Source organism: Dermacentor albipictus, chromosome 9 (genome assembly GCF_038994185.2).
Source record: "Dermacentor albipictus isolate Rhodes 1998 colony chromosome 9, USDA_Dalb.pri_finalv2, whole genome shotgun sequence".
Taxonomy (NCBI): Eukaryota; Metazoa; Arthropoda; class Arachnida; order Ixodida; family Ixodidae; genus Dermacentor; species Dermacentor albipictus.
Window position 1 is genome coordinate 63,379,159 of NC_091829.1, and position 26,125 is coordinate 63,405,283.

Sequence of the window (26,125 nt, forward strand, 5' to 3'; positions counted from 1 at the left end):
AAATGTATAATGTACTTAATGTTGATTGTTATCATTCTCATTTTACTGCTGTCTATGGAGCACATGTGGTCCTCTGTGGCCCACTGTACGCTTGATATTTTACATTTACCAAACAACTCTGCAACAATCACAAATGTAAAAGTCACCCATACCTTATTTACTGTATTAGTGGAATGACTGGATACAACAAAGTAAATCCAAACATTTCTCGCTGATATCATAGTGCAACGAATATAAGCTTAAAACAAATATGATGTAATGAAGGTGTCAGGGGCGACTTTGGTATAACGAGGTTCGGCACACTCACTTCAGCGGTGTTGGCACTCTCACTGGCCCATCGAGCGCGCACAGTCCCAGCGCACTTGTGTTCTCTCTCTTCGGCTTTGATAGCTGCTTTTCAGCACACCGGCATGTTGCCATTACAAATGCCTCGGGGGCAATTTATAGTCTGGTGTTTAAGCGTGCCAGGCAGCGGCCAGCGAAGTCTAATACGTCACGCCTGCGACGCCAGATTCGCTGAAAATTTGCTCCCTGTATAGTTTGGCACGTTCAATGTGGCCTGCAGCAGCATTGCCATCAGCTTTTAACACAGCACATGTGCAGTGAGCGAGCACTTATTCGTTTGGTGAAGGCACAAGCTCGGCATGCCCTCTTCAGCTTCAGTGCACCCAAGCTGTAGGCCAGCCAAGCTAGCATGCAATGCACCTTGGTCCAGCGGATTCAATACGAGGTAGAACATGATTATTTCTATGCCACACATCGCCAGTCAGGCTGACTGCGCCATGTATGGTACGTGTCCGTGCTACGTTGATATAAATTGCCTTTTTACACATTCTGAGATACTACGCAGCTGTAGGCCTTCGTCAAGGCCACCCGCTGAGTAGAGATCAGTGAGGCAGGCTTGTTGTTCCCGCCTGCGTGCGCTCAAAGGTGACGGTACACATGTGCACACAGATGCGCATCTCTCACCCAGCTCTCCTCCCTCCTGAATTTTAGGGCATCTCGATATGTGCGCCCTTCCTCCCGCCATGCATGTAGTGAGGCACCCTATGGAAGTCGGGCACTTCACATCATCTCACGTAGAGCACGCCCTTTAAGTTAGATGGCACTTGGCAGTGGCATGTCAGAAGGCGACACCTACACAGGCTAACATCCCACCCGCTTACAGCTAGTTACACTCGTCTTTTACTATATCCTTTGTTGCTGCTGACTATTGCTACGTGTTCTCGGCATGACAAAATATCATTTAATACCAATGCCATGTTCACAGGACATCTACAAGTCACCTAATTGACCATTTTGCGATGACGTCCATGCACCTACCGACTGGGACACCCCAGCGGGGCAATGACCAGGCGCCGTTAGCGTCACCTGGTGTCATGCCTATTTGTACACGTCGCAATGATTAAACGGGGATTGTACAAGGGATTCTTTGACTGTTCCCTTGCCCTTCTTTCCATGTCATCGGCCAACGACCTGCGCCCGGGCCACCGTCGACAATATCACCATTTACGACGAGGTGAAAAGGACTTTTACTACAGCAGACACTACTTCCTAACCTCACCACTGCTACGCAACTGCGTTTTTGGATTACGCTTCTGCAATGGATGCCAGGGACTTTGCTGCTACTGAGATGCAGCCCTGTTGCACTTCTACTACTGCTGCGACGCGTCCATGTTGCTGCCTATACTGTCTATGAAGGACTCCCTGCTATATACTACTGCAATGACTTACACTATGTAGGACGCTGCTCTGGCCTCATGCAGGCGCTCATCGTCGCCAGGACCAGACGGCATCACCTACGCTGCTTTATGCCACCTAGGTGAAGATGGCCGAAGCAGACTTCTGGAATGTTATAACCAGTCATGGACTGATGGCGTCGTTCCTGAGCGGTGGAAGTCCAGCCGCTTGATACCACTCCTGAAGCCTGGAAAGTCGCCACTTGACCTAGCGTCCTACCGACCCATTGCGCTGTCCAGCTGTGTTGGGAAGGTCATGGAGAGAATGATTCTCACCCGCCTAGAATGGTATCTTGAGCGCCACAACGTATACCCCGATGCCATGGCTGGTTTTAGAAGAGGCCGTTCGTCTATTGACAACGTCATCGATCTAGTCACGTCTGTACAACAAGAAAAACACCACAAGCGTATACCGGTTGCACTATTCCTCGACGTGAAAAGCGCCTACGACAATGTAACGCATGAAGCCATCCTTGATGCCCTGGAAAATAATGGAATTGGTGGACGCATGTTTCGGTGGATTCGGAGCTATCTATTCAAAAGATCCTTCTTTGTGCACAGTGCAGATGGCCGAACTACTGACCATTACACTTATCGTGGCGTCCCTCAGGGTGGGGTTCTTAGCCCCACTTTGTTCAACCTTGCAATCCTTGGCCTTGCCGACGTTCTACCGCATACAGTAAACCTCTCAATATATGCTGACGACGTATGCATATGGGCCTCGGGAGTTACACGTCTCCAGGTGCGTGCACGGCTCCAAAAAGCAGTGACTCTAACATCATCGTACCTGCGTGCGCAAGGCCTAAGCATTTCGACTGAGAAGTGCGCCTTAGTTGCCTTTACCCACAAGCCCATGACCTGGTACCCCATTTCTATTGACCACCAACCAATTTCGTACGCAAAAACTCACCGATTCCTAGGCGTTATTATAGACAGAGACCTTTCATGGAGCCCCCACATCTCATACTTGAAGAAGAGGCTTACTTCTATCTCCCATATACTAAGGTTTCTTGCCGGTAAAACGTGGGGCACATCCGTGGCATCTATGCTTCAACTATACAGGACGCTCTTCCTAGGATACTTGCGATACAGCACACCAGTGCTGTCCAATGCTAACAAAACTAGCATCCATGTCCTACAGAGCATTCAAGGTCAAGCCCTTCGAACATGTCTGGGGCTACCTCGAAATGCTTCAACCGTGGCAACAATTGCCCTCGCGAGAGACAACCTAATAAGGACCTATATAGATATCGACACACTCCGGGCGCATGTTCGCCATATATCCAGAGTCCCTGACCACCATCTCGCTCACTTGCCTGAGAAAAGACCCAAGGCAGCGTTCTCCAGATCGATTGCGGCTAACCGGCACTCTTTGTCTTTGAGGCACTCACCCGCAACAAGAACGCCATCCCCTATGTGGTGCTTGAAGAAGCCTCCTGTGTACCTTGCTGTTCCAGGAATAGTGAAGAAAGCTAGCCTGCCCACCGCGGCTCTCAAGCAGACCACATTGGAACTTCTACATTTTTCATATGCTAACCGAATTCATGTTTACACGGATGGTTCCGTGTCCGAAAATTCTACGGGCGCCGTTGTTCTACCATCTCAATCGGTCGTCATCAAGTTCAAAACTTCTCACGTAACGACATCTACAGGTTCTGAACTGGCCGCTCTTCGCGCTGCTGTCGAATACATTGAAAAAGAACCGCCCAACAAATGGGCAATATTTTGTGACTCGAAAGCAGCCCTCCAGAGCTTGCGAAGCTTACGACGTGGCAATTATGAACAGCTGGTGTCACAAATCAACGAAACCTGCCATAGCGCATCTGAACGAGGACATGACATCATATTTCAGTGGCTGCCGGGACACTGTGGCATCGTTGGTAATCACCTCGCCGATGACGCTGCCCGACGTGCCCAGGCTGGCTCACCGACAGTCCTTATACCTTTATCCAGAGTCGACGCTGCAAGAGAGCTTCGCAGTCTTGCTCGTGCAATCACGTTAGGTGTCTGGCATACACCACAGAACTCTAAGTGTCGTTTACACAGTCTCGACCCATCACTAAAACTTACATTACCAGCGAACCTTCCACGACGTGACGCAACACTGCTGTGTCGGCTGTGGGTAGGAGTAGCATTCACCAACTCCTACAGCTACCGCATTGGAATGGCGGATTCACCAATGTGCGCTAAGTGCAAGTGTGAAGAGACCATCAGTCACCTTCTGTGCCACTGTTCTCGCTTCGATAATCAACGTGAGACTCTCCAGTGTGCATTAAATAGACTGGATGACAGGCCATTCACGGAAGCGAAGATCTTGGGAGCCTGGCCTCACAGCTCATTGGCCCAAAAAGCAGTTAGAGCGCTTTTTCGCTACCTGAAGGCAACGGACTTGAGTGCCCGACTATAGACAACCTACACTTAAGTTCTCTCTCTTTCTCTCTTTCACTCCCCATTCCCCTCCCCACGCGTAGGGTAGCAAACTGGACTCAGTCTAGTTAACCTCCCTGCCTTTCCGTCTTCCCTTCTCTCTCTCTCTCTCTCTCTCTACACTACGTACTTCAGATGCCATAATGTAAACGTGTCTCTACTTCCTGCAACCCTGTTTTCGGACTTAGAACGGCTTAGATGCTACCCGGGCGCTAACCCTACTTTGAATGCTGCGGTGACATGTCCACCATGTCCACGGATCCCAGGTATGCCTCGTTTGCTGCGACGCTGCTGCTGATCTGGACGTGTCCTTTCTACGACTGATTCAGACCAATGGACACTGAATGCTACAGTGTATTTCATCAATGCTGACATGGACTTAGACACTGTCAAGGCACAGACCACTCCGTCTACTAACGCCTAGGATAGCGCTGTCTTACCGGCACTCCAGAGTACTCCTACTAAGACAAAGACCCTGTTCCAGAAGTGGTTACAAGATACCCGGATCCCAGATACGACAAATCCGTATGAAGTCAGCTAAGAAGACCTTGTCTTCAAATTGGTGGCTGCCAGTCGTGTGCTGCCGGTGGCTCTGATGTATTCCATGTTTGTTGCCAACATTCAGTGGCACTAATTTATCCCACTACAACAATAGTTGGGACAATAGTCAGTGGATGAAATTGGATGGTACTAGAGTCACTGTATAGCTCCCTTTAGGGGGCCAGAGCTGCGCCACTGTTTTCCGCACGCCGCCTTCAGTGACTTAGTGCCGGTACTCGCTGAGTGCCATCACGTGGTCAAAATGGGCTCCACTGCAATACGGAGAAGCTAGCACTTTGGAGACGCCAACACTCATTAGGAACCGGCCGACCAAGCACAATTGACCGTGGTGCTCTTATTTTTGTTGCTTGTTCCTCGATTCTGCTAGCCTAAAGATGCGTTTGCAGGGTTTTTCTTGGTTAAATTGTGGAATCAATACCTCACGATGCACTGACAACTCTTGGTACTAGTATAATGGAGTGTAAAAAAAAAGTTTTTTTTCTTGTTTCTTCTTTAAATCCAAGCATGGCACTGCAGAAGTTGCACAATTCAATACACCCACGAGAACTTGCAAAATACACATGCAATGCATGCCTCCTTAATCAGCCCGTCTGCTACATATGAGACCCTTAACACGGCTAAACTTGTCTGTGACATGTAAAACACGACAAGAGAAAACAAGCCGTACTGGAATCTGAATCAGTGGTGCCGGGGGGAGAGGGGGTCAATACAAACAATGTATGAGTGCATGAAATTCATTGTGTCATTCACCTGGATCATATTTATCTTTCATACTTTATACACAAGAAATGTTGAATGTGACAGCACTGTTTCTTGAATATGAGCATTTACATCATTTACCTGTCGCAAGCAGTGATCACATGCATGCCTAATAAGGATTATAGCTAATCTATGAAAGCTTGACATTATATTTCACACTTTGCATAGAAAGTGGAAAGGCTCACAGACGTTGCCACCACATGCTGGTGGATGTGTTCGTCACACGCTGCGCTTTCAGTAATCACGACACGAGCAATCAGCTTGTACTCGAAAAATAATAAGGAATAAAAGAAAGCAAAAAAAGAAAAAGAAAAATTGGTCCTGGCATTGCTGCACGAGTGCAGCTACTACGTGTACTGGAAATGGCTTTCCTGCGTAACTCTGGAGCCTAAGATGGCATGCCTTGCCGCAACACCGGTTCCTTAAAGGGAAGCCTATACAGTATCTCTAGACGATACCTACTGCCAACGCCTCCTTGTTTTACCTTAGTGTATTTTCACACACAAGTAGTGAATTTATTACCCCTATGTTATGAATTTCGAATCTACAAAATTGCTATATAGATATGCACTAAAAAAATTTCCTTTTCTAAATGCTTTCTTTTAATTATTTTTTGCTGGCATTTAAAGAGTTAGCAAAAGCCTATTTATTCCAAGTTGTCATCCACCCTATTTGCACATATAATTCTCCAGCAAAAATGAGGAGGCCCGTCTTCACTTAAAATCAAGAAAACTTCGTAGACCAAGTGCGATGAATAAGCATCATTTGATTGCTCTCAAGTAATCAGCTGATGGAGTTTGATGTCACGATGTTGCTTAGGGCTCTGTGGGATGCCACACTGAACAGCCAAGGATAAATTTTGAGCAGACATGTTTTAGAGCGCAGCTCTTTGGCGTCCGTTCCTGGGTTTCGCGTCGGCGTTGTCGTCGGCCTCGTAACCAGCTCCGCCCCCCTTCGCTGGAGTGGGAGACGAAGGACGCGAGCCGCGAATGGCGGAGACCAATGAGAGCGGCCCCTTCAGTGACGTGCGCGCGCGATGCTGGTGTCATGCGGACCCTCCTTACGGCTCGATGCGCACTCGTGTCTGGTCTCAGCCGATCCGCTCGTTTCGTACTATCGTCTGCTCGCGCCACAGCTCTCGCCCGCGCCTGTTTGGTTCTGTTGGGTTGGTCTCGTTCGCGCTTGTTTTGGTTGTTATTGTGTGAGATTGTTTCTTAATCTGATTGTATGCGCTATGCGAATTGTACAGTACTTTCTGGAAGCCATGCGGCACCAGCGATCACACTGGAACCTTTGACGAGTCATGTATAAACGCCGGCTCGCTTGATCCGCAGATCAGATTTTCGACCATTACCGACTCTGCTACATGTCTCTCTCAAATTCTTTGCTTCAAAATATCGCGAAATGGAAACACGTATAGAGCTGCGCTCAAATTTCGCATTAGGGAGTATCGTAATCGTCGGATAATTTTTTTTAGAAGTCTATAAATGTTTTCCGTGTGCCAATATGGTGCTCTTGTTGCAAGGAATGAATGTGCCGCTTCGGCTTCTCGAATCAGATCACCTGCACCAAAATGGACGAGTTGATGCAATCTCTGTGTTACGTTCCTGCCTGCCACACTCTCAGCATCAACCAGTGCTGACGTCACATGAGACACACCACAGTACAAAATAGGTGGCGGCACTTTGCCTATTCCTTTTCGCCATTTTCTCGCTTACAAAAGCTCTGTTTTTGCTACGAACTTTAATTTTTTATCACAGAAACCTAATCTTTCAATCTAGCTCAACTAAAATTTTTTTAAGGGGTCCTTTCAATGTGTATTAAAATCTCAGTACACGAGTGTTATTGCCTTCCGCCAGGCATTGAACTTTTGTCGTTCTGCCGAGGAGCAGACTGCCACAGCCTCAATGGCTGGAACGACAAATAACAGGCAGGTTTTGTGAACATTTGCCAGTGGCATTTGCTGACCACTAGGACACAGTATGGCCTGCAGGGCTCTTGTGAAAATACTATGCAGTTTCCTTGTCTGTTTAGCGCTGTTACTTTTCGAAACATGAATAACCACCACCTTGCCCAAGTTTCCCTTATCTCACTGTAAATTAGCATTCATTTTTTTCAATGCACATGTACTCATAGGGCAATATGAGAAGGAACACCCTAATTTATGTCAAGGGACCACAGCGGCTAAAGACACATGCCCTGTACAAGTGTACTCAGTGAGACAAAGTGTTTGGTGGGAAGGCTACTTCTCGTATACTAACACATCAGTTTTTAATCACGTAAGAGTACTGAGATGACCGTCTTGACTTTTCTTTTTTTTTTTTGCACTGAATGAAGGTCCAAACATTCCAAACCATAGAAAATATACTGGCAAGCGCCAGAGTATCCTAAATAATTTACTGGAATAGAATGAAACCTTGATGAAACAAACATGGATATAATAAAGTAAATATAAAATGTTCTTTACCACTATCAGAATGTAACACATGTATGCTCATAAACGAATATCAGATATAAGGAAAGTATTTTCAAGTCACTTGCGACTTCATTCAAAACGAAGTCCTACTGTACTTGTTTCTATATGAACTAGTTTCAGTACTGAGAAGGTGGATGCATCATAACATCATGATAGAGTGGCCGGCTCCATTCCCATAATCCGTGCAGCTGTCACCCACAAGCGCAGCCCTCTCGTTTACTGTTTTCTGAGCAATACCATCACACAAAGCCTTATTCTTATACATGTGAACAAACCTTCCTGTGTGCCATGGCATCATGATAATGTTCACGATGCCAGGTTTGGCCTTTCAAAACAACTATAGCATCAAATTAGGAGGATACAAGCATTTTCCAACCTTTACACATGCCAAGTGTCAATCCTTCGCAAGCGAAAAGGGTGCTGTAGAGCTTCTAAAACTTAGAAAATATGTGAAAATACTACTCTAATATTGAATTCGGTGTTCTCTATCATACTGCTCACGACTGTACCTCTACAATCACAAACGGGCCTTGACTCTATGCTCTTAGACTCTACCAAGGGGAGCACAGCGCAACTGTGCAAACGAGCAAGACACTATGCTTGAAGAGCCCCTTGGCCATTGCATGACGAAGACTTGCTTGAAAAACACACCTTCATGCTAATACATCCAACTATACATTCAAAGCGCCTATACTATGTTTCATACATAGCAAGCTACACTAGGAAGGCTACAGAGGCATCTCTTACTGCTGGAATTTCTGTGACCAAGAAATAGTGTAATGCATATCAAAAGAAAGATACAGGCATACCATATGTAATCGGATCCAAGATACAGTCTGATGCTTTTACGTTGTGATAGATGACGTACCGTATTTACTCGCATAATGATCGCACTTTTTTTGTCAGAAAAATTGACGCAAATTCAGGGGTGCGATCATTACGCGAGTTAAATTTCCCGCGAAAAAAAAAAAATTTTTTTTCGTACCGCGTTTGCTGCGAGATGTGAGATTGCGGGTGCGGGACACCAAAACAAAAATGGCGGCTGGCGGAGCAAGCCGAACGCGATGTTTTTTTCTTCTCGTGAGTACATTACGTGCATTGAAACACTTTCTTCCGTATCAGTGATGAATAATATCGTTAATATCGGCAAGTTTGCGGCAATAACGTAGCCATGTCCATTTTGAGGGGACAGAAACAGGTGGGCGCGCTTAGCAGCCAGTGACATATAAACACATGATGGGCATGCTGCGGAAACTGCAGCATCTGTCTTCACTACTATGCTAATACGGCACGTTTCCGCTAAGGGTGGGCGAATATCTTAGCTGTGTTACAAGCGTCGGCGTATGAATAGGGTACACTTTTAACGTATCAGAGTAAACGTGGCTAATATCATTGCCGCGCGCGATTTGTTGCGTGCTCACGAGTGCAAAAGCAGATGAAAAGAATCGAAATGGGCCTTTATTGTTTTTGTTGACATCAGCCATTATAAAGCCAACCCATAATAAAGGCAAGTTTGGTTGTACCTCATTTTGTCATAGAAGTGCGGAAAGTGATGAAAGTAATGAAATGAGGCATCTACTTAAGAATGTTTAGTGCGTGCAGGCCGCTTGGCTTGTCATAAAGAGTCGTTCGCGTAGCATTCGACAGGTGGTAAGCACGATCATTATTCGCTAGACTTAGCACACGACATATCGCTGCGACAAGTTCGGGGCGCGATCATTACGCGGGAAATAAAAAAAATTGAATTTTGACGACAAAATTTAGGGGTGCGATCATTACGCGAGTGCGATCATTATGCGAGTAAATACGGTAGTTGTTACACGGAAGGCGCAGCACATCTTAACCTATTTACCACCAAACGAGCAGAGTTACCCATTTCTGCGACCAGCAGCCATAGCAAACAACTTGCACTTACAACCAAAACGTAGTACATCACATACTGGAAGTACAAAAGTGCTCAAATAATATGCAATTATAGGCTTAAACATATGTCAGCAAGTTGTAGTTGCAACATATGACAGTAGCTATTCCACAGAAAGTGTCCCAGATATGAGCAGATTGAGGTGTGCAGAGTACAGCTACAAAGAGTTGGCTCGAGAATCGTGGGGTGCATTGGGAGTTTCCCTCAAGAGGCAGCAGTGTTATGCCCTTTCTAGAGTTGAGGCGGAATGCCAGGAGGAGGGGCGCACGGTGGTTAGAGTGAACTGTGACAAAAAAAAAAAAAGAAAGTCCACTCACCCGACACATCCGTCGCTCCCGTGGGGAAAGGTGGGGGCGGCGAACGGCCGTCTGCGATGGCCAGAGGCTTGCCAGTCGAGTTCTCGTCAGGATGCCCTCTCAACTTATGCCAACCATCGGCCTGCAAAAGACCCACCAAGAATGGCACACACAAATCAGTGACCTGCAATGCTTACCAGGTTCACAGCAAATTCTGTGTGAAAAATTTCAAGAGTTTTCAAGGACTTTCAAGGTGCTAACAAAGCATTTTCGAAAATTAAAATCCCATCATGCCTGACAACATAAAAAAAGCAGAGCACTGTCTTATATGGGTGCCACATGGCACACTTTCGGTTGCGATTGAGTACGATCAGGATTTAATTTCTTGATTGAGAATTTCAATTTGGATCGGGCTCAATCAGAATCGGAAGTGTCCGTGCAACACCGGCGTTAAACAATGAGCAAACACTGTATTGCACAGGGATTGAAAAATGAGCTCGCTAAGCCTTTTTCAGATCATCTCATCACCAGCCACCACAGACAAGTTGATTATCTATCCCACCAATTCTTACTGAACTGGCTCAACTCTTCGCTTGCACAAACAAGAAAAGATACACAAATAAAATGTACAAAGCTTAGCATAAAATAATTTGAAAATATTTAATCACACCATGTAAATTTAAGGCCTTTCAAGGCCTTGAAGATGGCTGTTTCACCCTCATTCAAGGGTTTCAAGGATCGCTAAAGCCCCGTGCTTGCAAACGCAGACCTACTAAGTTTAAAATTTGAAAACTGTTTTAGGGGAGTTGCTATGGTGAAGAAATGTCCTTTTGTTGAACTGTTGGCCCCAGCCTAGGACATCCCTTGTACACAACCACTGTCGATTGCTATGGTGTTGGGCTGCTAAGCACAAGGTCGCGAGATCGAATCCTGACCCCGGCGGTCGCATTTCAGTGGGGACAAAATGTGAAAACACCTGTGTACTTAGATTTAGGTGCACATTAAAAAACCCCAAGGGGTCCAAATTTCCATAGTCCCCCACTACAGCATGCCTCATAATCAGATAATGGTTTTGGCATGTAAAACCCCATAATTGAATTAATTTTTCTATTACTAAAAATTGCTTTATTCTACTCATGATCTTGACTTTGTTTTAAATGGATGCTGTGAATAGGTCCTCTGCTTTTTAGTTGCAGCCAGAATGATCTGCGCCACAGACAAATATAAACATTCACAGACTTTATGAAACATTCATCGAATGGCATTGAAAGTTGGGTTGCCATTATATATATTTATTATATGGAATGAGTGGAAGAGCTGCTGGTAGGTCAGAATAATTGAGTTAGTCAGAAAAATCTAGCTCTGAAAATGTTCAGAGCTAGAATTTTTTCAGAGCTAGGGTTAATCTTCTTGAGATGTAAACATCTCCCAAAACGTGTACTTGACGAATAGAATGTGCATATAATTTTAATAAGAAGAGGTATTTCTATACATTCTTTGAAGTCATTCCACTTATTTGGGGTTGCTTCGAGAGGGTCATCCACCCACTGGTTCAGATTCGCCTGGCTACTTCGGAACAAATTGTGAGGTGTTCAATTGTGTGCCATCAAGCAAGGTGCAAGTACAGGAGATGCTAATAAGAATGCTTTGCTTGTGCTAGTTGGCCCATATGTGACACTAACATTAAAACAATGCAACAGGCTAAGGGCAATGTAAAGGCACAAAGAACTGACAAAGAAGTGTCAGTTCCATGTGTCTCCATGTTGTCCAATTTAGAACTGGTGTTAAAGAGGGGTTGCCATGTAAGACAATCTCTTTCTCTCCCCCCTCCCCCCCCCCCCATTTGAATCCCGATAAACCAACAGTTCGGGGATTTTTGCATAGTGTACTATAGATTCACTATAGTCCTGTTACAATAAACTGTCTAAAAAAGTACTAGATACTTCGGCTACATGAAAAGAATGAACATTTCAGGGGCAAGTTGGTAAGGTTGCATTCTTGAAGACTGGGCATTTAAAAATTGGATATGCAAATCATGACGGGCAACAATGATTGGGGACTCAACTTTTCTTAAATCATAAATCGCAAAATAAACCACATAATCGCCCCTTCCATTTCGACTTCACTGAACAAGTCTAAACAGGAAAAGGAAAAGAGATGGAAAAGCAAAGACTACTACAGTTAATACATGACATATGAAGGTCTTGATGACCAAAGACGAATGGCAATGTGGAATCAGTTTGGCTTGACATTGTGCTATCTCATGGTTTTGCTGTATTTGCTGATGTTCTTTGCATGTGACAAGTATTGGTACCACAGGTTGTTTACTATATCGACATTTTAAAGTTCCCATGTTTTACCTGAATGTTTTATCTATGACACTGGCAGTTCAGGCACAAGGAAACAGTGGTAGCTTATAGGTTTCCAAGTTACTATGCCAGTCCACACTTCTCAGCAACAATTACCAGTAAGCTATAAAACAGGGACGCATTATCAGATTTAACTGAATTACATGCTACATGATATCGCAGCAATCTCCCCTATGTTGTCCTTGGCGTCTTTGTTTTTTTGCTTAATAGGATTAATAAAAATTGGGCCCCTCGCTTCCCTTTCTTCTCATTCATTACGTTACAAGGGTCTCGGATCTGGCAACATCGATGCCTTCAGGTAGCTGTGCGAGTTCATTGGCCAGTTGCCGTGACCCAAATAGATCACGTACTAATGACTGTGGCAGAAAGGATGTCCCCCATCCACCACTTAGGTTCGTGAGTGGTGACGCTGGCTAACACTCCCAGGGTTAGTTCTAGTAGTTAAATATAATATACCCCATAAAGTGGATGGGAAAATGGCACCGCGGTAGCTCAATTGCTAAGAGCATTGCACACGTAATGCGAAGATGTGCGTTTGTATGCTACCTGCAGCCAGCCGTTTCTTCATCCACTTTCATTTCCATTAATTTATCATTTCTTTAATTCAATTAGTAAAGTACAAGTAATTTGCCCTATGTTGCCCTAGGTGTCTCTTTGTTGTCTTTTATAATATGATTTTATATATAAATAAATATGTACACATATGTACATAGATATATATAGTAAATTAAAAAAAAAAGAATTACACGGTTCGAGGAACTGTTCAGGTTACATTACTCAACACAGAATGGAAGTCCCCAACTTGCACGTGTGGTGGTCTTGATCAAGTTGGCTGCTGTCCAGGGCATCCTTGCAATTCCCTAAGGGTATAGACTATGAATACAGCTTGGACAGCTTGATTTCTGCTAAGCACAATATTTGAACCGCTATTAGTTGTGAGATATTTAAATCCCTATCCAATGTGGCTCTCCTAGAACGCCTGAAAAGGTGTCCATCCAATTTCCTTTATCAAAAATACCAGATAATTCAAAGTTTGCATGTTCTGTTTCTGTAAATTTTCGAGGAGCATGTATAATAGATCACAGGCTGCGTCTTTTTAAGCTTCCAGTAAACAAACCAAAACGCCAGTATACTGCAGCAGCACCTTTCACTCAATACTATTCCTTTCCTGTCATCCAACAATTGCGACTGGCTGATCTCAGTGATTGTGTTGTCTGACTTCCACTTGGACCATTGACAAGAGGCGGAATGGAAAAGAGTTGATGTGGAATCAATATATTATCCTGGCCTTGTTCACCTTGACTATTAAAAAAATTTCTGAGCGAAATAGTGATCTGGGCCGCCATCTTGTATTCATTCGAAAAGCAGATGTTCGGTTTTGTCTCGCACAATTGACCTAGGCCGCGCCGATATCGCACCTAGGCCAATCAGGTGAAGCGAAACTGACTGTTGGCTTTACAAACGCATACAAGATAGCGGCCCTGCTGCCCAAGAAGGATTGGCTAAATGTTTTATCAACCGATTCTTTTATCTGCTGTCCATATTAATGCTTTCATGTCAGAATATTGTATGTAACATTGAGCCACATCGATTGCCAGAGTGTGTAGCATCTTAAAATCCAATCAATCACTGTATCTGCTAGTTTTAGTTATGCTGCTAGCTTAGGTACGCTAGCTTTAGTGGACCTGGCCATGTTTATGCATAAGCAAAGGGTGCCTAGGTACCCCCTGCGGCAACTGCTATCAAAAGATTTCGGAAAGAGATAGAATATGATGGGAATGTTTAGCAATAAACACTGTTATCTAATGAACATGGTCATTTTCCTGCTGCACCATTGGCACAACAAAACAGAGCAAGGCACATAACATCACCAAACTCAAACCTGTGGGTTACTGCACATTTGAGTGGGAGAAAATAGTGTACACAGTGCTATCATGTAGTGTTGCACATGTGTCGTAACGCAGTTACTTTGAAATTATTTCATGACACATTTCAACAAGAGAATTGTGTGAAGCCGATCCAAGCCTCACACTACCAGCACTTTTCCCAGAATTCCTCTCAATTTTTTTGCCACTGTGCACTTTGCAGCAACGTTCTGTGTACAATGCCTCAACGAAAACATCAACAGAAGGAAAATGTGCATAACGCAGGGTCACCTGCCTTTTCCTATTTCCTTGCTACTGGCTCTTTCTATATGGTGGCGAAGTCAACACACGGATGACCGGTGAATGTCATAAGGTAGCCATCGTAGCCTGCTTCACATGCAGCGATTATACACTTCGCAGCTACGATTTTGGCATTTGGAAGCACCTAGTGGAAGGATGAATTAATCTTTGTGTCACTCCGCTTCGGTGAAGAACAGGAAAACAAGCTAGACATGGTTTTCGTGAAATGTTTTTTGTGTTTGAACTCGTTACTATGCCAAAATAAAAAAAAATAATAAATATAGGCAGCGGGCCACCATGACGTGTACGGCAACCCGTGTTGTCATTGGTTGCCCGTTCATACCTGATGTGTGATTCCGCATCGAAGCGACAGACGGCTGATTTGCCGCAAATAAGAAATCTCAAGTAAAATCGCAAAAAACGGGGCTCAATTTTCCCGCACGTATTGAGAAAGCGAGCGCGAGGGAGACAACCATAAGGCAACTGCAGAAGAGAGAACGCTAATAAAGAGGTCAACTCCTATCAGATTTTTGTTTCGAGGTAACGCATGAATTGCGCCAAAAGCGTTGCACGCGGTACGGTGAAAAGAGTAAAAACAGTTGACAGTTCGTCGCACGTTCACGGCCGCGCGATAAGCGAGTATCAACGGCTCGCGAAACAGAAATCAAGGGGCACCAAGAGAAATAAAGAAACCAGAGAGAGAGAGAGAGATTTCGGCAGTCAAGCTACGCGCTACGATCGACCAAGCAGCAGCGGCAGCAGCAGTAACGGGCGGGCGTAGGGCTCATCCCCGATGCGCGATCAAGAGCGGCGGCCGACGTTTTCTACCTCATATTTTCGTTCCTTATTCCGCGGCCCCACGTCCAACATCAAAAAACACAAGAGGAAAGGACACGACGTAGTGTGGCGGCAACGTCGTGCAGCACGCGTTTCGCCGCGATTAAAGCCCGGGTCTCCGTGACTTCACGGGATTCTCGACGTTTTTTTTTTTTGTTGCTTCTCTTCCGCGCTTCTCCCCGTTTTCATTTCCTCTCTCTTTCTCTCGTAACTACGCGCACACTGCGCGATTCGTGCTGGCGCGGCGAAAACAACCCGCCCGCAGCACGCCGATGAGCGTGCGTGTTGTAGTTGCGGCACCGCCGGCGCATCGACGGCAGTGCGCCTGCGATGTGCTGAGACGGCTGGAAAGCGGAAAACACCGCCCGCGGAAAGAAAAAAAAAAACGGTACAACGCCTTTCGTTGGCTACGTCGCTCTCGTTCGCTTCAAGCGCATCAACCTTTCGGGCGGTAACAGGTTCGGCAACCAATGGATCACGGAGACGCGAAACGGCAGGGTGACGAAGAAAGCGGGGAAAAAAATATATCAAAAGAAAAATCGGAACGTCGCCGAGGCCCTTTGTCACTTGGCGAATCGCGCGGGTGGCGAACACGAAAGCGATCCTCTGCGCATCCTACGACGGCTTCGGCTTTCTTCGCCCGAGACGACAACGGCTGCGAGTCAAAAGCGAAACCGCAGAGCGAAGTGTCTGACAGCAAGCCGAGAGGACGCGCGACCGATAGGCCTAGTGAGACAGACACCGCTCTCCTAACGTCGCTGCGAGCGAGGAGCAGACGATCAGGAGGAGAGACAAAAGCGTGCCCAACGCGCCGCGTTTAGCGAAGTCCAGCTCGCGCGACGTGCTGCGATTTGACGGAACGTCAAATGCGAGCGGCGTAGCGGCAGCGCGCAAAGACGCAACGCCGATCACGACTGGAGAGGAGCGCGTCGGGATGGCTCGCGGCGGCAAAGTCCATGCGCCAAGCACAGCCGTCAAAAAGCGGCAGCGCGCCGCTGTGTCGTGAGCAGCCGCGGCGTCTCGCCCCGGTATCGACTCGCTCCAAGCGCGCTACGGGTCTGTGATGTGCAGGGTATCTCGAGCGCACGTCAGTGAGATGTGCTACCGTTGCGCTGCTACTGTGTATGTTTTCGTCGGTCGATCCCACATGCGCAACCACAAAGGAAAAGGGTCGACAAAGGGCTGGCTTCTGGGACGGACAGCCAGCTGTAGCGGCTGTTACGAGCAGTCCGAGCGAAGGAGGGAGGGCGGTGATGAAAATAATAAGAAAAGGAATATGCTATTCGTAGAGCTATATACGACATGTAGGGCCGGCGGCGAACAAGATTATACAGCATATCGGTACAGGAGCTGGGGCGACTAAAAGGAGGGAGTCCCTCGACGAAATCGGCTCGCCCGAAACACAGTCGCTACTTTGCGCCGGACGCGAGCGGGAGCCAACGAGAAAACTCCATCCAAAACATTAAGGCACGGAACAGGCGGGTAGAAGAAAGGGGGGTATCCATTCATCGATTTTCGGAGCCAGGAGAGCGGAGCAGGCAGCAGGGCCGCCTGCCTGCCCCTAGCTTGCGCGCACGGCAACGGCTCTCGCCCAGATGAACGTCAGACACGACGGGAAGGGAGGAAAGAAACAAATCAAAAATAAATGGGACGAAATCTCGCCGCGGCCTGATCGGAGACGGCACGAGGTGGTGGACTTATGCGAGTTTCCGACTCGAGACTGCACTGGCGAGATGCGCTTTCTCCCAAGCTCCGTCCGGCGAAAGGGAGCAGACAAAAGCGCTCAGTGACACTGCGCGAACCCCCCTTGCGCTGTTCGCGTCCCCAGCCGCCGGTCCACAACTTTTCACCGGCGGCGTGCTACTTCAAGCCTCGCGAGCAGCTGGGAGCGGAACAGAGCAGAGCGGCGAGCGAAAACAAAAAAGCGGGCCAACTATACGTACAGCGTAAACACTCACCGCGGCTCCGTCGTTCGGATAGCCGATCGAGTATTGCTGTTCAATGCGACTACCAGCAGATCCAGCTTCCCTCCATGTCGGCGGACTTTCGACCACTTTCTGCAGCACGCCGTCCCTTTGCAGCCGGTAGAGCACACTGTTGATTGTCTTCTTGGGTTGCTTGATCACGCGACAAAGGTCTACGGTGCGCACATTTTCGCCGGGATGCGAGTGGAAGTAATTCAGCAGCTGAGTACGGACATCCCAAACGTCCACCATGTTTGTTTGGGACCCCCCCTATGAGCGGAAGGAAAAAAAAAAAAAAAGAAAGTGCGTTGCTGTCCCTTGTCAGCCGGTGGCGCTGCGGGCAGCAGTGGTGGCTTGCTTGCTGGCTGGGCGCTTCTCCGCGGTGGCGGCGGCTTCGACAAAGCGAGGCGCACAAAGGGGGGGAGGACGAAGCTTGCGATGTCGGTGCGCGCGTTACCGCGTGGGAAAACAGAGCGTGCACCGACTCAGCGCCGGCCTAGCCCACCCGAAGCCAGCCCCGGTGCCCACAGGATCCCACCTCGCATGGCGAGCTTTTCGTCCACCGCTCGCTGCTGCTGACCGAGGCGACCGTTGCTGCGGGAGCGGCGGCGGCGGCCAACGCAGAAGCTCGCGAGTCGCGACGAGGAGGAAGGGAAAATAGAAAGAGAAAGCAAGCCGATGAGTGGATTGCGCACTCGCGGGCGAGTCGGGCCAAGCCGAGCCGCAGGCGAACAAAGGGAGAACTGAAAGCTACCGACGCGCTCACACGAGGGCGCTAGCAAACATGTTTCAGCTAGTTTCAGCATAATATATCTATTAAGCCCGTACTTGCCAAGAAGGTTTGCGATCTCGGGGGCTGTACTTCCATTTCTGCAGTGTCACACTTTGAAGTCAGATGGCGTAGTTTCCATTCCAAGTCGCACAGAGCGCCGACAAGCCTAAATATTCACTTTCCTTGGACAGAAAAGTGATTTTGCCCTTACACTTGCTCTGTTCTTGGTGAAATTTTGTTGTATTGACTGATCTGAATTATTCAACATAACATTTGACACTGATACTTGACTGGTTAGTCAAGAAAAAAAAAACTGCGCCCCACGGATATGTTACTGCACTTTAGGAATGTTACTGTTATGTTATATTACTGCAACGATTAGGAATGAATCGGAGCGGCGCAGACAAAGACAACTTTTGATTTCAACGCAATAGCGTTAAGGACCCCGTGTCTCAGAAAATCTGGTGTAGGCACTGTAGCCGCCGTTGGTGTGCTGTGAGCGAAAATATTTAGGTATATGTATATTCCACGCCTTGGTATATCGCGTGCAGTATACCATAAAATCACTAAAGTTGCTTATACCTTGTCTTACAATCTTGACAAAGTTGTTCCTCGGAATTTTGAGACTGACATCCCACAATAAAGAAATGCCATGAAACAAAACACCGGCATCACATGCCTTTTCAGTTAAATATGTTCTTAGACTGAAATATTAAAAGTGCGAAACAATAACAGGAACCTGAAAATGATGCAATTTTTGGCCGCGGCTTTTCATTGTCTCCAGGATCGGCCCACGCGCAAGAGGCCGCGTTTCTTCTAGAAAGCTCACCTTAATTCGTGCGTGGCGTTCGCCGCAAGCGTTTCCTGGTAAACAATGCGGTTACATAAGCTGCAGTTGGAGGGAAGCGTGATAACAGTCAGGATGTCAGGAACAAAGCAGCGGTAAGCGCAAAATTTTTTTCCAGGATTTTACTAGAAGAAACGCATGTTTCTGTACATTGCATTCATGACGCGTTTCTTGCGCCTCCAGTACAAAAAAGCATGGCCTTCGGAAGTTGTTACTGAGACTGGGTGAGTGATGCGAATTGCGATATCGTGTTCTAGAAGGTTAGTTGCGACTAGAGTGTACTAGCATACGTAGTTCCACGCCCCTCCACGACGGCTTCAACATACCAATGGAAAAAAAAAAATCTTATCGTGCTTTTGTGTAGTGCAACCGTGAAACGTGGTTGAAAAAATTTAATACATCATCTCCTATATTTTATTTACAGCAGCACCTCCCCTTACTTTTCCCCACAACAGGCTTTCGAGCCATTCCATCATATACAGCAAGTTTTGAAACCAGTTATGGCGGCTAGTACATGAAAGCATGGCCTTCGAGATTCATTTTTGTTCTACTCGTAGTGAGTTGTTGCATGGTGCGGAAAGTGCGATTTAGACTAAGGATATATATGGTGTATTGACAGGCGTGAATTCTTTATCTTTTTCCGGTGACAGTTTTTCACCGGCTAATCACTGTTACAAAGTTATCGCTCGGCGCAGAACGAGCTTACATGTAGCGGAACTCCTTGATTTCGACACCACCGCCCGCACTACGAGATCTCGGAGGCTATGCTTGAGCTTAAGTAGTGAGTGCTTTAGTTGAGGCGTCTAAAATTACGGCGGCGCACCGTTAGCAAACGTGCGACCTTGCGATCTCGGATGACATGGCTTCGTTATAGTTTTACTATTGATGTTCCGTGAGAAACGTGATTAGCATTCTTTCTGACTAATGAAACAGAAAGCACCGATTTCTGCTTTTACATATGCGTGTACAACGACATGCTCCAACAGAAACTCGAAAAGAATCCCGACATGTGTGTTATGCGAGAGCGAAAAGTGACAAAAAAAGAAGGAAAGAAAGAAAAGAAACCGCGCAGATACAAACAGGTATGCTCACTTTGTTGCGTTGACTAGGATGGAATAAAAATACAGAATTACTTCACGTGACAACGGGATTGTCCTCACACGGGCTATTTACGTTTTTCGCGCGTGAACGGAAATATTATTTTGGTGCAGTTAAATCAACGTAGACCTCATTTTTCTCGAACTTGGGCAATCAGATTGGTGCCTAATTAGCAGTGCCGCTTATCGAACCTCCTATTATTGACCTTACATAGCGTTTCGTTTTAGCAAAGGTAAAAGGCGAAATAGTATTACGCGGGTTCAGTTTTGATCGCAATCGAGCCAGCGGCGCTGACAAACAGCCAAATGTTTATCATTCCAAGCAGCGTTCATTCTTGTAATTCTGACAATAATGATGTCTCCTTGGGTAGGAGTGACATCGAAGGAAAACCGACACAAGCGCCAGCTACCACCCTTCATGATGCGGAAAGGCCCAGAAATCAGTCGTGGGCGCTCGCCGTGGTATTTTGACAGCTGGTATATTGCGCAATCATTAAAAAAGGGCGTTCCCAGCCAGATTCAATGCAACGACAGGTGGCTATAGCTTCCTTGCTCACGGACCTCATTTGAGTGCTCGCGCGTGCATTCATTCGCACAATGCCCCGTTTGTTCGACCGTCCTGCATAAAAGCGTCCAGAAGAGAGCCGCTAGCAGCAAAATGTTGCAGCAATTTCACAGGTGCCCACGAGATCCCTCAATTTGACGAAGATGGTTAACCTGGACAGGCGTTAAGCTGTTGTTCGCTGCCCCAAATGAGCTTTGTAGGCTGTGCAACATAAAGGCAGTCGCGAGACCAACAATTACAAAAAACAGCAGCTTAAGTAAGTATAGACAGCACTTTGTTAAGTCCAGTTGTAACGTTGTTTAACGGATACCTCTTTCCCGCGTACGTTTCTATGTCGGACAAACGGGGCGTGCTGTGAATGACTGCATGCGCGAGCACTCAAGTAAGCAAATAAGACAGCAAGTAAAGAAGAGATAGCCTTCGTCATTCCATTGCGTTGAATGTTGCTATCAGCCTCTCTTAACTGATTGCGACATACTGTAAAAATACCACGATGAGCGCGCACGACTCATTTGATTCTGAAGGCTTCCGCATCCAGAAGAGTGTATATAGAGACGCTTGCGTAAGGTTTCCTTCAATTTCGCTCCTTCCGAAGGAGATGTCATTCTCATCGGATCGATTACATTCTATTCTACCACCCACGTGCTCCCTTTATGTACTTTCTGTTTTTATTTTCTTGCGAGATACTTAGCTAGCCAAAGCCGTTCTCTGTCCCTTTCTAATGTCCAGTTATACTGCGCTGTTCCCGCTCAAGTCCTTTGTAACACTAACTGCTCAGCAGTTGGAAGGCTGTCTTGAACGAACGATTACTACATCTCCGTTTCATGCCTCGCCGAAATCGGAACTTATTCGTACACTCTAAAAACAGTTGCACCCTTTGGGGTGTATATTTGCCACGGAACCGTATTCGTCATCTGTCTTGTCCGCATTTCCTTTCTTTAACGTGGAGAGCCCGCTACTTTCCAGTAACAAACGGCATGCGCGTTATCAACATGACATAGCATTCCCGACAGGAAAGTAACGAGCGCAGCGTTTTCAAGAAAGGAAACGCAAGCAAGACAGATGACAATTATCGTTCCGTGGCAAATATACACCCCAAAGGGTGCAACCGTTTTCAGAGTGCAAGACGGATGATTATTGTTCCGTGGCAAACATACACCCCAAACAGTGTAAATTTTTCTTACACTCTTAAAACGGTTGCACCCTTTGGGGTGTATATTTGTCCCACAACAATAATCGTCATCCGCCTTGCTTGCGTTTCCTTTCTTGAAAACTCGGCTCTCGCTACTTTCCTGTCGAGAAGCTGCTGTCACACTGATAACGCGCATGCCGTTCTTGACTGGGAAGTACCGGGCTCGCAGCGTTAAGGCCAGAATACATGGAGCGAACTTTCACGACGAAGTTCGGGCGGCAGAAAATCAGCCGCGGCGCGACGCCGTATGTTCGTCGAGCTGCGCTACATGGAGCGAAGACACGGCGGCCGCCGCCGGCGAACCGCTGCGTTGTTATCAGTGTGGCTAGACGAGGCAAAAGCGCTGTAGTGAAACACATGACAAAAAAAAAACTTTAACGACAACTATTATTTCTTTTGAATTGCGGAACACTCTAAAAACGCGTAAAATTTTGTTTAGAAATGTCCCACAGTATGGCACGCGTCTGAACAGCCGAACTGAACTTGTCGTTAAATTCCAGCCGCGACGCTTTGGATACCATGAATACGAAAAGCGGGAGACCAGCGTGAACGATAGAGCGGGATCGGGATACACGGACAAGCGGGGAAGCCAGGTCGGAAGTCGGGGCGGATAGTGAGACCTGATTGGCTCGCTTTGGGGCGCCGCTCGTTTGCCGCTTCCGGTATCGCCGACGCCCGACGAACTTTTCTGCGCCAGCTAGATCGGCGGCGAACGACGATTTCTACGCCGCCGCGCGTCGCGCGTACGCCGCCGGGCGTCGAACGCCGACTATTCGTCGCATATTCGCTCCATGTATTCTGGCCTTTAAAGAAAGGAAACGCGGGCAAGACCGATGACGATTATTGTTGTGGGACAAGATAAGCCCCAAAGGGTGTAAATTTTTCTAAGAGTGTAGAGTGCAAGACAGATGATTATTGTTCTGTGGCAAATATACACCCCAGAAGGTGTAAACTTTTCTTAGACTGTAAGAGTGCCTGTGACGTCATTCTCAATTCTCTCGCCACTGGTCCGGTGGCCACGCCTCCACCGTCGCCACTCAGATGACCACCACCCGAACAGACTGCTACAAACTGTAAAAATACCACGATGAGCGCGCACGACTGATTTGATGACCACCACCTGAACGCAAATGGGGAAGTGAAGCTGAACGTTCGCCGAAAGACTGTATATCTAAAATGTTTTCATGCATGTGTTTAGAATACAATGGGCTCCTAAGAGGAAGCTTAAACTCGGGCCCAATTCCCACGCGGTCTATCCAAGTGCATGTAAAAAGCAAAAACGCTTTTCTGAGGTAACAGCTGGACCAATTTTAATAAAGATTGCTGCATTTGAGAGAGAACGTTAAATTTTAGTGACTGTTGGAAGCGGAATTTTAATTTAGGGCCTGAATTTTGTTCAAATAGTTTTAAGAAATTCGAAAGTTCGAAAAGCATAGAAGCACGAAGTTTAAATATGATTAGCTTTGCTTCAAGAACAGATATCGCGGTTCTGTCAATGACATCCATTAGATCATTTAAAGCAGACAAATTTCATATGTGAATTTATATCTCACGTGAATTTCACGTACTATTCTTTCACGTGAATTTCACGTACTAATCTCACGTACTATTAGATGCAATTCACAGAATTGCGATATCATTTTTATTGCTCAGTTAGAGAGTTGTAAACTGATAGTTTCGTTTTCCGGAAATTTTCGATTGGTGCCAATCTTTAGTAAAAAAAAATTGACGACCTAAATCTAAAATTCGAAACCAACAATCACTAGAGTTTTGAGCTTTTCTTTTAAACGCAACGAATGCAGACGACGCGTGCACCTGGCGGCAAAGCGGTAGCGATGCGGATATGACGAATATTGAGGAACCGTACGCAACAGTCGATCTCTCAGAATTGCGCCATATTGCGCGTAGGCAGCCAGGCCGATTGCTCACTCATCACTTGCGGGTTGACGGGCGTCTCTCCCGGCGTGCCTTCTTCCGGTTGGACTCGTGATTTGCGCTGCTGCAAGAAGGCCGATGCGCTGCGCGGCCGTCGGGTGCTGGAATGCGGCTGCGCAGTACACAACTCTGAGCAGACGAAAGCCGGAACACATCTTTCCTGTCACAGCTTTCAGAGCGAAAGCGTACACCGCGGCGCAGCACAACGTTAGCGCAGCAGGCAAGTGCGACGCGGACTAGCCAACGCGCACAAAAAAGCACGTAAGCTGCACTTGACGAAGCTGCAGAAGCCACATTTCAGCAGCACAGTCACTTATACACATCAAGATCTGCTTGGCAAAAGCTTATGAGAATGGAAACACACGGCCACGGCTAATCAAAACGTGCAGGACCGGATACGGACAACAAGTGGTAAACAGAACGCTACCGCATTAGCTAAATTTTTGCCAGAACAACGGTTTCGCTCCCGAAACAGCATCGAACCAGAAACTGAAATTGTTCTTCTGTGACGAAGCTCGTTTCCCATGACAGAATTTCATGTTTTTTTTTTTTCATCTCTGCGCATGTACAATCGCCCAATTTTTTAACCTGAACGCGCGAGCATCGACCGGCCAGTCGATAAGCGCCGTATAACGGAGTACAGCGGCGAAGTGTGCGAGAATACGCGCGTGCGCGCAATGCACAGTCCAATGCAGCTTCCCTCTGCCAGGCGTATTCTCGCACACTTCGCCGCTGTACTCCGTTATACGGCGCTTATCGACTGGCCGGTCGATGCTCGCGCGTTCAGGTTAAAAAATTGGGCGATTGTACGCTACAAGCATTGCAATGTACCAATGTACTGTGTCATACTACACCAATGTGTGCCGTTTTATTTTTAGTTTTTTCCTTCATTATGTAGCGCTTTTTACTTGCAGTTTTTTCATGTTTGTACGTTTCCTTTAACATTGGTCTATCACGCAGTTAATAAGCTTTTTATTTCTATAGTTACTTATTCTCACTGTTATCGACAAGTTATTGCTGCATTACTATTACTATTTGTTTGCGCTTTTTATGTTGTCATGCTAAAAGTGTCTCTGTTTCTTCTATATTGTACTCCGGGGAGCTGGGAACTAGTCAAGCTGACTTGTCAACTTTTTTTCCCGCACTCCCTCACTTCATGAGTGAAATAAAGATTATTATTATTATTAATATTATTATTATTTCTCGGGTTGACTACAAGTACTATGTGCCACGATGGCTCATGAAAACAAAAGGTATAACGTACGTTTAATAGAAAGTTGTATTCAAGGGCGATATTGTCGAACGATCATTTCTGGTAGCGCATCATATCATCGTCAGGCTATTTCGTGCGTCTTTACATGGGAGACGTCTAAGTAAACGAACGAAATCCTTTCTGACACAGCGCCAGATAGGAGCGTGAACCGCATGCTGCATTTGTCACGAAGGAGAACGCAACGCGGCGGCTGGTGTATGTAGATGCGGCGGCAAGCCAATGTAAGAAATGTCGCCAGAGCGACATGGGCGAAGCTCTACCACGGCCGCAGTTACACGTTACGAGTGCACGGCCACGTTACCACGGCCGCAGTTACAGTTACCACGGACGCACGCACCGAGTTCACGCCGATCCCCTCTAGCCCGCCCATCCAGTCTCCGCCGTGCCAAGCATCCGCTACTTATCATCTTTTACCACAGATGGCGGTAGTTGTCTGACCGGTCAACGAGCAAGGCGCTTCTAGCGTTGCCAGGCTGCGGCCGGTGAAGTCGGATGCGCCGTTCTGAGACGCCAAGATCGCGAAAATGCGCTAAAGCGCGACGATGGTTTGTTGCCGCCTCGCTAGGGGACAAGCGCGCGGCGAGCGAGTGCTTTGTTTGTGTCGATGGTTCAAACGGCAACGCGCTCCATTTACTTCCACTTACTTTCTTAACAAAAGGTCAGTTTATGCACTAAGGGACAACGTCAACTGGAAGACCGCAAAGTTCGGAAATTAATATCTCGAAACTGGTGTCCTCCTGAGAATTCGTCCCAAGTGGATCCGCCTTGCGAACTCCACGGCTAAAATTTGTAAATTTCAATATGGGCCATGATGTAATTAGTTCGAAATATAATTAGTCATTTTTAATTAGTCGATTATGCATATCAAGTTTTGTGCAAGTAGTGTCTCCCGATTCGAGCAGACCACCTAATGAACAAGAATTGTGCTAT

The 26,125-nt window shown here is 46.7% G+C and overlaps 1 protein-coding gene across 2 annotated transcripts in view; it reads right to left on the reverse strand.

Moving 5' to 3' along the window:
* LOC139050047 (double-stranded RNA-specific editase 1-like) overlaps positions 1 to 18,243 on the reverse strand; it is an 80,963-nt gene extending 62,720 nt beyond the window's left edge. The window contains exons 1-2 of one of the 2 annotated variants that reach the window (XM_070526187.1): positions 17,509 to 18,243; positions 10,201 to 10,321 (exon numbers count right to left, since the gene is read on the reverse strand). In XM_070526187.1, coding sequence (XP_070382288.1) covers positions 10,201 to 10,321; positions 17,509 to 17,766 — 379 coding nt within the window. In that variant the 5' untranslated portion in view covers positions 17,767 to 18,243. The remainder of the gene's footprint in view (positions 1 to 10,200; positions 10,322 to 17,508) is intronic. The other variant, XM_070526188.1, reaches the window with a different exon arrangement.
* Positions 18,244 to 26,125: the final 7,882 nt, after the last annotated feature.